A 12145-nucleotide genomic window follows, 5' to 3' on the forward strand; every position below is an offset into this window, starting at 1 on the left:
TTTGCCAGGAAGGAAGCTGAAATAGAAGCCCAAAGCAAAGCCCGCCAAGCAGAGGAGGAAGCCCACCAAGCAAAGATGCAAGCCCAAAGTGAAGCCCGCCAAGCAGAGGTGGAAGCTCAGAACAAAGCCCGCCAAGCAGAGGAGGAATACAAAATAAAGGTTCTGCGAATGGAAAGGGAGGAGGCAGCTACCCGAGCAAAGCTGAAGGCCTATGAACAGGCGATGAAGGAAAGCACCAATGTGGATTGTTCCATCCCAATAGAAGTGGAAGATCCAATGGAACACACCAGCCAATATGTGCTAAAGCATAATGTTTGCAACGATGCAGAGCTATCTTCTGTACTTCCCACGAACAACACTGTCCTGACTCACCACACAGAGACCCCAGAACCGCAAAAGCCTGCACCTCTTCAACACCACAACATGAGTGCATCAACTGTACTTCCTACGAACATCACAGAGACCCCAGAACTGCAAAAGCCTGCACCACAACACTACAACGCAGGTGCGTCAACTGTACTTCCTATGAACAACACAAAGACCCCAAGCCTGCAAAAGCCTGCACCTCTTCAACACCACAACACAGGTGCGCCAACACTTCAAACTGCATCACCTCTTGCCAATGACAACGTAACCTCCAGCAATGGACAACGGTTGAATTGACAGCCAGCACATGCCTTAGGGACTACACCACAGCTGAATGCTCTTGCAACATCATTCTCACCAGAGAACTTTCACACCCAAGGGGTCCCACGAGTTTCTTTGGCATCAAGGAGTGAGGGGTCAGACCGTTCTGACCATGCCAGATACATGATTCGCCAAGAGCTCCTCAACTCTAGCCTCTCAAAGTTTAATGACCATCCAGTGACCTACAGATCCTGGAAAGCAACCTTCAAAGCTGCTATTGCTGATCTCAACTTCAACACCAGGGAGGAACTTGATCTACTCATAAAGTGGCTGGGCCCAGAATCTGCAGATTGTGTTCAAGGACTGAGAACAGTACATGTTGACTCCCCAGATGCAGGTCTCACTGCTTCGTGGCAAGACTTGAACAAACCTACGGAAGCCCAGAAGCATTAGAGAATGCTTTATTCAAAAGACTACAAAACTTTCCAAAGATAGGCAACAAAGACAATTACAAGCTTCAAAGACTAAGTGATCTCCTCATGGAATTAGAATTGGCAAAAACAGACCCACGTCTAACTGGTCTGAGCTACCTGGATTCCTCCCACAGTGTCAATCCAGTGGTGTCAAAACTGCCATACAACCTGCAGGAGAAATGGACACAGCAAGGCTCAGATTTCAAACTATGCCATAATGTTTCCTTTCCCCCATTCTCATATTTTTGCAGGTTCATCAGCAGACACAACTGGACGAGAAATGATCCCAGCTTCAACTACCCTGAATCCAGTGTGTCTGCCCCATCATCATCATCATCAAGGTTCATCGGCAAACATGCCTGGACAAGAAATGATCCCAGCTTCAAGTACCCTCAATCCAGTGTGCCTGCTCCATCATCATCACCAAGGTATATTGACACAGCAGCTCAACACAGAGACTCACGTGGAGCTGTGCTTACAAGAAAAATGGACATCTCACCTCCTGTACCATCTCCTCCTCAATGGAGTGATTCAGGTGGTGGGCATGAAGATCCTAATCGTCTGTGTCATATTCACAAAAAACCTCACCCTCTTAGAAAATGTCGTGAGCTTAGAGCAATGACTGTACAAGAGCGGAAAGAGGTTCTTCAAAAACTTGGAGTATGCTACAGGTGCTGTGCTTCATATGACCATTTTGCTAAAGATTGCAAAATCTTTGTCAAGTGCACAGAATGCAATAGCAACAGGCACGCTACAGCTATGCATCCTGCTAGGCAATCCACAGCAACCACCTACATCCAACTCTGCTTCAAATTATGGCGGGGAGCAGCATGGCAGGGAGCAACTAAATCATGCTCCAGTCTCAAATGTCTCATCTTCACCCCAATCCCCAACTTAGAGACCTTCTTCTGCTCAAGGACCAACAAGCTCAAGAATTGAAAGGCACCAAAAAACTGTCATCAGACCCATCACAGAGCTTGTCCTGCTTTTGCCTCGAGGACCGAACTCGTCGCCTTTCCTGGTTGGATCCTGACTTCAAGAAGAAAAGTGATTTGAACTTTAATTTAGACTATTTTAGGCCTGTAATGGCAATTCTTATTATTGCAATATGTATGCATGTTTATTTCTTATATCTCTCAGGTTTTTATGTCTTATATATCTCAGGTTTATTTCTTATATCTCTCAGGTTTTTATGCCTTATATATCTCAGGTTTATTTCCTATATCTCTCAGGTGTTTTATGACAACAAGCAAATCACAAAGGTGTATTTGCATTTGAATAACTACCGTTATATGATTTTCTATAGTGGTATTATGAAATACCAGACAGGGAGTGTGCTGCCACCACGTGGCTGTTTTGGGAAATTATAATATGCTATCTTATCTGGGTCAGCCAACCCCTCCTTCCCTATGACATATTTCCTCCTTCTCCTGATCATGTGCCTTACACTCCTCCCCTTTCTGGGATGGACTTCCTCCTTCTTCTCCCTGGGGACTCTCCTCCATAGCCGGCAGACACACGTGCTCCTCCATAACTGGCAGATACACGTGGAGACACTGTGAGTCGTAACTGTCTTTTGACCTTGAATACCATCTATACATCATCTGTCTACACCTTGTCTGCTATAATCTCATCTGCATGCAAATAAAGGTATTTCTGGATGATCAAGGTATTTCATGAGTTCTGCTATCTGGAAGAGAGCTGTTAACAGTGATAACATCTGCTTATACAGACCAGCACAGGGGTCTTAACAAAGGGATCAATCACAATACAGCAGTTTGATCCAGAATAAGAATTCCAATGTTTGTTACAAAATTTTCTGGATGTGGTTGGAAAGAGGCCTAGAAATGCCAGCACAAATACATCACACTTGCTGAACGTGCACACACAACTAATTATAATCTCCAATTATATGTGATATGCTATCAAGGAAAATGTATAGATATAGCCAGCAGACATTTAGGGAACCTTTATTTTTCATACACTGTTCGAATTTTTTTTTAACGCCATGGTGATACACAATCAAATGTAGTCAGTCTTTTTTTTTAATCCCAAAGCATCTGTTTGTTAAATACAGTGTAACAAAGTTTTGGATGATGGAATTATTTTTTATCTAAGGATAACTAATGATAACAGCTCTTAAATCTGTTATTTTGTTTTATTTTTGCACAAAAAATTGTATAATTCACATTTGCATTCATTTACAAATGGAATATGTTGTTAAAATGTATTGGTTTTGAAATAATTAGTGCACACATATACCTAAAACCAATTTATTGCATTGGGCAATTGTACTAAAAAAAATCTCGTTGTCAACCAATATAATTCATTTAATTTGAAATCAAGTGAAAAATTGATTTAAATTATTTTATTAAAACAAATTAATGGCAATTCTTTTATAAGAAGTTGCCTCAAACAAAATCAGTTTGACATGCCTGCTCTAGATAGTTGAATGCTCCAAAATAAATTCTAGACCAGGCCTGTACATGCAGCCTACCAAGTACCCTTGGACAGAGCACAGACTTTTTTTAAAAAAAAAGTAATAAAATCACCACCACTGCCCTGAAAGTCATGTTGCCTAGTGCCTCCATGGCTTACCATGACCACGAGCTCCAACACTGTGGATGCTCCTCTAGTCACCAAATCATTGATTAGCCCACCAGCATTCCTTTGTAGACCACAAAGATTTTTAATTTATCAGTGTGGGCCTTTCATTTCTACAAGTTGCACAGACCTCTTCTAGATTTTCCTCTTGCCTTTCTGAGTTAACTCCTTGGTCTGTCATTGAGCAAGAATTGACTTTGTAGGGAAGCATATTATCATTTGATGTATATTTAACATATGTTCTACCTTTATTTATCAATTATATAATATTTGTATGCACCTGGCGAAGTTTGGGGCAACTTACAATATTTTTAAAATCATAAGATTAAAACATAAAAGCAGGGCTTTTTTCTCATAGAATGCTCAGAATGGCATTCCGGCACCCTTTTTTGCACAAAAAGAAAAAAGCTTCTGCACAAGCTATGCTACTCCCTCTATTGGCTTTCAAAAGCCTATTGGCTTTTGAAAGCCAATAGGAATTGCTGCTGAGTGTGCCAAAAGACCTGGCCGGCAAATGTTGCACCGGCAAGTTGTCTGCAGCGAAGGAAATTTGGCAGGAACTTTGCATCCCTCCCTGCTGCCGAACTACACTATCTCAACTAGGTAAGTAAAACAGGACAAGGAGTGGGAAGTGAGTTCTGCGGAGTCCATTGTCACTCCTTCCTTGTGCTCCCCTGTGTTAGCCAAGCTGGTGGCCTACCTGGTGCTGGACCTGTGCCACCAATGCCTCACCCTGCGTGCCTAAGTGGCCACCCTGCATCACCTAGCCCACACCGCCTCTGCCGCCTACCCCACACAGCCCCGCCATATAGAGCGGGCCCCACTGCTCCCACAGCACCAGCCACACCAGCTCCAACGCTGTGGGGCAGCCCACCACCAACACCCCTCACACCCGTGACCACAGCAACGCTCCCCCACCCCCCTGCCTCCTGAAGCCGCCAAGATGAGAGTTTCGGCACCTTTTTTAGAAAAAAAGCACTGCATATGAATGAAGGCGAATATGCCTGTCCCCGGTTAATGCTGCAGGATCCAATTTGGATCGATCATTGGGAACAGAGTTTTTATCTTCCAAGCTTTCGGACTCATACTGGAGTCCATCTTCAGGGCACAGCCTGCCATATATCAAAAACATTTCAGAAGCTGTAGAATACAACTTCTGAGATCTGCCAGTGAGATCGCACACCTCCCAGAGACTACCATACAAGGACAAATTATGCATTGTAAAGATCGCTTGGAGGTGAGAGATACTTTCAATGTAACCTACCAACTCCCCTGTATGGATTGTCTCTGTGACTATGTAAGACAGACAGGGAGGAAACTAACTACCAGATTGCAAGAACACAAACAAGCAGTCAGACTCATTGATAGCCTCACACTTCAATGAACAAGGACACACATTCAACTTTTCAGCTACTAAGATTGTTGGATGAGCAGACATAAAAACAGCCGGGGAAGTGATTGAAGTCTGGGAAGCCAGCCACTCATCAGTCAACAGGAGTGCTGATTTACCACCAACAAATCAAGTACTTAGAAGGCAAGGGCTGAGCAGCACAAGCAAATGACAACCAATGACTTAAAAGCCAGCCATCAACATACCCCAATCAGCATCTAAAAAGCCACATACAACAGGCACCATATAAATACTACACACAGAACAGCACACACACTGCTAGAGAGAAGTTCCCTGAGGATGGGCTCCAGCACGAGTCCAAACACTCCAAAGACAAAACCCTCTGGCCCCGGTGACTGACCCAGGTTGGATCCTGAACAACACATAGTTTTATATTAAAATATTCAGCACAAAAAGAGTTTTCATTAAATACACAATTGTCTGAATTATCAGTTTTTGTAAATATCTACCTTTTCCAAACTTATTTTTTAGTCTATACTAATGACTCAGAAATAATCATAACACAATAATGATAATTGCTAGGAAACTGCCTTTTCATTAAATCAGAATGTTCACCTATTTTAGCATCATTTATACTGAATAGCAACAGCTAGGTTTCAGACAAAGCACAGAACAATTTTCCAGAGCTATTTCAAAACATTAGAGACTGAACTGAAACCTTCTGATTGCAAAACATGAGTATTATTACTGAATTACTGTTCAAGGAAAATGTAAAATAAAAAATATAGTATCTACTTGGCCTAACTGAAATTACAACTGGTTAAGAATCTAGTGGATACAATAATTGTGTTCACTATTTGAGCTAGTGTAGGATAAACATGTGAACTTTTAAGATACAGAGTTACAAATCTCCAATAAAATTTGCCTAATTATATTGCTCTGCTTTTTATAGCATGAACTATGCATCATATGACAAAACGGCTTGTTAATTATCTTGTAGACTTCAGTTTTCCCCAAATATATTTCATTTAAGCTTTAAATTTATTAGTGTAAGTTAAAGAGAAGGGTTTAATGATACATACTTTCACACTGTCATAAATTATTAAATAAAAGTGAACATGACTTTCAATTCCAGTTTTAATAATATGTCTGTGTCTGTAGTAGCATTATAGTATGACTGAAAACTCCAGAATAAAAACATGCCTAACTTTAGTGGCACAAGTACATATACTCTGCCTTAAGCATTTATATTATCAAGAGCATGCCATTTATCATATACTGAACAAGTAATATCACTTTTTTTCTTTTTTAAAGTATAATGCAAAGCTGCATTCCCAAAGCTTTATGCTGAGGTCTAATATACTGATCTGTAGCAAAGTTCATTTCTGAATCAGTAGTATGATTCCAAGCATATGCATCACACACAAAGGTGGCAGTGTACATGGCTTTCTCCCAAATGAGAGATAAGAGATTGATTTTATTTTAGATCAAATGTAATTGGTGTTCAGTTTGGATATATGTCTTTTGTTTAGAAGCCCAACTACAACTCATACCAAAGGGCAATTAAAATATTTGTATCCCAAATACAGCTCTGGAAAAAAAGTTGGGCAAATCCTATTTCAAACTTAAAATTAAAACTTCAAGGTTTTGTTCAACTTATCTTCATTATAAATTCACACACACATACACATTCAATACAGGAATCAGTAGAGAAATCTACTCCATAATTATTACTATCCAGTATCCACTAACTTTGACATCACTATTTGTATGAAGTAAAATATAATATTAATTGTAGCCCCATGTTTTAAATAAACATTTGTTTTTCAAATTGTAGAAATTATTTCAACCAGTACATTATTATTTAATCTTTGCAATTTTGCTTTCAAAGAAAACATTGTATATTTCATAATCTCAAAGAAACTACAATTTCAGGCACTGACTCCAGAATCACTGGCTCAACTAAGTAGCATCTTCATAGTAATTATTGTCTTTCATTAGACATTTTTTTCTCACCTAACAGTTTTTTGTAAAACTCTTGTTAGGTATCCTTTCACTGTATCCTTTCAATAAAGTGCAGCTTGAGCTTAACAAAAGGGAGTTGCTAACAAAACAGTAACAGAGGGAGAAGTGGCAGACGCATATTGTTCACTAAGCTGTACATATAAATACTCCACTGTGTGTTGGCCCACTGTAGACCTAAAATGGCTGTATTGCAGGATGTTGTTGCCTGGTGACCAAGAGTGCATTTCCTATACCACAGAGTGATGTGAAGACTTGAAGACAGATTAACTCTTATTGCTCTTAGAAGACGAAGATACTAAAATGAATTAATCCTGATATCAACATGCTAAATACTCCCTTCCTGTGCATATTAATAAAACTGAATGAGGTCTTGTGACCCTCAGATTTTCACTTGGCATACAACAGCCAAATAAGAGGATAACTTTGATCAAGCTTTGTTTCATTCACTGCCCATGAAATCAATAAGAAGATTAAAATCCTGCTAATGTACAACAGCAACCCATTCTTGCTTCAGTGAAGTCATTGCTGTGTGTCTAGTCTGTCCTGGTGCAAACTCCCACCTGCTATCAGTGTCTTTTTCTTTCATTAGAATCAAGTAGTTAATTAGCCCCAGCCTGTCCTCTTCTCTTGTCTCTTTGCCTTTAATGCAGCAGTAATGATGTCTAATTACCAGCAGTAGTGGATTATAGAATCTTTAGAAGCAAAGGACTCTGGTTGATAGCAAAGCATAGTCACATATGTTAAAGCTTCAAGGAGAAAATAATTCTGGACAAATTCAACTTTTTAAAATTTTCTTGAAATGCTTTTAGAATTTAAAATTACTGGAAATGTCTAAATAATAATTATACTTGGTGATTAATTTTATATTTATTTTTTATGTATGGCATTTCAAATTGTGAAAAAAAGTTTTATTAAACTGGGCTTGAAGTTACACACTCTCTGCACTATGAATATTAGAAGTTATAGTAATAATAATAATGCAACAATCAACATTTAAGAACTACTGCACATTTAAATGATTAAACTCTTCTTATGACTACTCTAGGTTACTGGAATGAATAAGGTGATAAATTGCTAAGCAGACTAAAACATCTGTCCATGGTGCTAGTGTATAAAGTTGAATGGGGTGGGAGAGAGAAACTTGAAATTCTCTCTGAAGTTAACCATCAATAAACAGCAATATAGCCGAAACCACTCTGCTTTTTTTCAAGTGTGGCCAAAATATGACCTGTGTCTCCATGGGATGTTAATTCATTTTATTTAAATATTAAAAAAACCTATTTTAACTCTTTTTCTTCTACTTAGTCTGAAAGTCTCAAGTAGACCAAAGGATAAAGTAGTCCTTGACCAAATCTTGTGCTTAGAGAAATGGTTAGAAGTGGTGGCTGGGGGTGTTCAGTAGTATCTCTGTAAATAATAGTCCAATTTACAGAAACTGATTTAGTAAAAGAAATGAAGCACAAATTAAGAGCAATACAATTAGATATCAGATCAAAGAATAAAGTTCATTTTGGGATATGCTTGGAAAAATAAATGCATAAGATTTCTTGAAAGCTAGCAAGTGGATCAATAAGTATGGAAACAATATGGAAAAGATCTTCTTCCCTAAGTTAATCTTTCCTAAGTAGAACTAAGGAGAAACTTCCTGACAGTTAGAACAATTAACCAGTGGAACAACCTGCCTCCAGAAGCAGTGAATGCTCCAACACTGGAAGTTTTTAAGAAGAGACTGGACAGCCATTTGTCTGAAATGGTATAGGGTTTCCTTCCTGAGCAGGGGGTTGGACTAAATGACCTCCAAGGTCCCTTCCAACTTTCATGATGATGATGATGATGATGATGATGATGCAGAGCAAGGACCTCTGTTCCTGACTTTACAAATCAAGCAAGTTGTCACTAGTAAAAGCACATTTGGGGGGGGTTCCAAGTTCCAACACTTTAAGGCTCAAAAGTGAGAACCAGCACTTTGAATTGGACCCAGAAATGTTGTAGTAGCTAGTATATCTGCTACAGTATAGAAGTTACATATACTGAATAGTGCATAAAATCTTAGCTACAATTTTCACATGCTGAAATTTCTGGGCCAAGGTCTAAGTAGATCCTACAGTACTTACAGCTAATTACAGTCGTCTAATTCAGATGCCACTTCTGCATCCTCTGCAGATAGAGCCACAAATACTGGCCTGAGTTAGTAAAAAGCATGATTGGCACTATAAAATGAAGCTTCTCCTTGAGTATTTCATTGATTTAAATGCCTCTGCTTTGAGCCTGGATCCAGTTTTCAAAATTGAAGATTTTACTTGGTCAAGGAATGATGTGCCATAGTAAAAAGTAATGCAATCTGCAGATTATTCAGTGAACTTTCCTCATTGCATGATGCCACTGAATGTACAGTAACACCAAAAACATTATGAGAATTATGAATTTTGTATGTGCTGATCACTTTCCAAGACTGTGGATAGTATCCTGTATATACCCTTACATAGGAGGAAACTGAACTTTGAATAGACATGCAAAGGATCACAATACAAACATTTAAAAGATTATGTAGAAATGTATCTTAAGACTTGTTGCTTTGCTAATTCAAGCAAATAAGTAAAATGTTTAGATTAATACAGTATATCAAGAAAAATTCTAACTGAATGATTGTAAACAGAATCCAAAAGAATTAAGTTATTCAAGCTTGTAAAGCACCACACTTGAAACAGAATAGTTATTAATAGTTACACATAAAACCAAAAATACTACTAATTTTGTTAAACATGCTATATTGTAAAAAGGAATCAAAATTGATACTTTCTTCTGAGTTCTTTTGTCAAAATGAATTTTATGCTCCATTTTGAGTCATTGTCAGAAATAAGATGACACTTACAAACCTTTATCTAAAAAGATCATAGGGAATTATGTATTTTCCTATATTTCATACTTCAGTTTTATGATACTAAAGGCTTTTCAAAGGTTTATACTGAATGTAATAACTATTATAATATTGGGTATAATCTAATGAGTTTATAGAAAATAATTTTGGTGAATTGCCCCAGATCCACAAAACTTTCATATTACTTGGCAGTAAATATAAACAGTGCCTTAAGTAATCTGTAGTCTATTCATTTTAAGTCATTTAATATACTTCTTTTGTAAATCTCTCTCACACACACACATACATACATACATACATACATACATACATGCAATCATATACACATGATATACTATTGCAGAGGTATAAGGTTCTGGCATTTTCCTCTGCATATCTCCACTACAATTTAACGCCTCATTTAAAAACCTTTTCCCCTGTCAATCAGGAAAAAAGAACCCCCAATCCTTGCCCAACTTAACATTGTTCTAAACAAAACCCAGATCCTAAAATCAAAGTATAGAAGTGTGCACATTGGAGTAAAAGAAGGCTTGCAGAGAGGCTCAGAAAGCAAGAAATACCAAAAGGAGAATATAAACCTACTTGTAACCACCAATTTCCATCTTCTGAAATAGGAAATGAGGCTTTTTGTCACCTCCACAGCCTAGCATCTCAGCCCCGGTGCTCTTATTGTATGCCCTCCACCTCTGCAAGGCTCCCAACATTTCTGGGCTGGCTCTGCTGAGAGCGAGCGCACGAGAGACCAATTCCCCTTCGGTCATGAGCCAGCCCGTGGCTCTTTTGTTGATTAGCCTGCCCTCCGCTTCCACGGGCAACCAGCCAGGCACGTTTCTTCCGCTCAGGGGATAAGAGCTAACAATGAAAGGGGAGAGCTGATATTCTAGGGAAACCCCAAATCACCCCGACCGTTTGGTATGGTGCTAATAAGAATCTCCTGCGCTCTGTAGATCGGAAATAGTCTTATGGGTAGTGCGCAACTACAGGACTCACCAACACACACACACACACACAACACACACGTCCGTTTTAGTTTAGGGGACGAAATAAGATTTCCCCTTTTCCTCGTTCCGCTCCTCCTCCCTCCCCCGCCCCCCCCCGTTAAGAAGAAAGGAAGAAAGGAACCGGAGAGACTTCGTAGAGGGGTGTGTTTTGTGCACTTGCAACGTAAAAGCAAGGAAGGATCACAAAGCCCTCAGCAGCGGAGAAGGTGCCAGGCAAACGCAACATGGGCGGGAGGGGTGGTGAGGAAGAGATTTCAGAAAGGAGGGAGGGAGGAGAGAGAGCAGCCTGAGCCAACTCGGGGGTGGAGGTGGCAGCTATGTGTCGGCGGCGGCGGCTCCCTACTCTTCCTCCCCGATGTGGCTAAATAACAAGGCAGACAATTTCTCTACTAACCGTGGTCTTGACCGGCACGTACAGCACTTGCATCCCTCCGCCACCAGCAGCACCACCACCACCACTGACCTCGTCCGGACTGCCGAGCTGGAAGCCTTTGGATTTGACCCAGAATTTAAATTTGGCATTATCAGTGGAGCTCGTCTCGGAGCCGTTCAGGAGCTGGACAATCCGCTCGTATTTTTTGCGGGTCACCGTCTTGGTTTTGCCCGAGTCCCCGTAAGTCCTGAGGCACCAGTCCTGAAACTGGCGATACATGTCCCGGTCACCGCTCTCCATAATCCGCCCTGAGAGACACGCACAGCCCAAGCGGACTCGGGGACGGATCCCCCACACCTCCGGGGCACCTGTTCACCCCGGGCTCATGGAGAAAGAGAGCTCCAACGCCAAGATCCAGCGCGAGAGAGGAGGTCCCCGACAATCACCCCGTCACCGTAGAGGGGGTTGCTTTCTGGAGGCTTGGCGATCAGTTCAAGAGTGGCCCGCCCCGGGGCCCGATCATCCCCCAACTTGCTGTGCCCCCTCCTCATACAATCCAGGCGACCAAATCTGGCAGGGTTGCCTTCTCTTCCCCGTCTCCGGTACGTGAGTGCCCCTTCAATGTTGTGCCAGGCAGGACTATCCCAGCGTCTCCAGCAGCGTCTCTTCCCCAGAGGATTGTGCTTCTATGGCACTGAAGACATGGCCCCTGAGTAGATCGAAGCCAAAAGGTTCGAAGCCAAAAGACTACTAATAATAATATCATGGAGTCGGATTCTTCTCTCCTGGGCATCAGCTTCAGCCCGGATGGTG

At 40.7% G+C, this 12145-nt stretch overlaps 1 protein-coding gene across 3 annotated transcripts in view; it reads right to left on the minus strand.

Moving 5' to 3' along the window:
* The window catches only part of NOL4 (nucleolar protein 4), a gene marked incomplete at both ends in the record, with an annotated part of 145519 nt that extends 133887 nt beyond the window's left edge, over positions 1–11632 (minus strand). For all 3 annotated transcript variants that reach the window (XM_081323499.1, XM_081323498.1, XM_081323497.1), the window contains one exon: positions 11354–11632. In XM_081323499.1, coding sequence (XP_081179625.1) covers positions 11354–11632 — 279 coding nt within the window. The remainder of the gene's footprint in view (positions 1–11353) is intronic.
* Between the last annotated feature and the right edge of the window lie 513 nt (positions 11633–12145).

This window comes from Vipera berus, assembly GCF_964194415.1.
Source record: "Vipera berus genome assembly, chromosome: 3".
NCBI lineage: Eukaryota > Metazoa > Chordata > Lepidosauria > Squamata > Viperidae > Vipera > Vipera berus.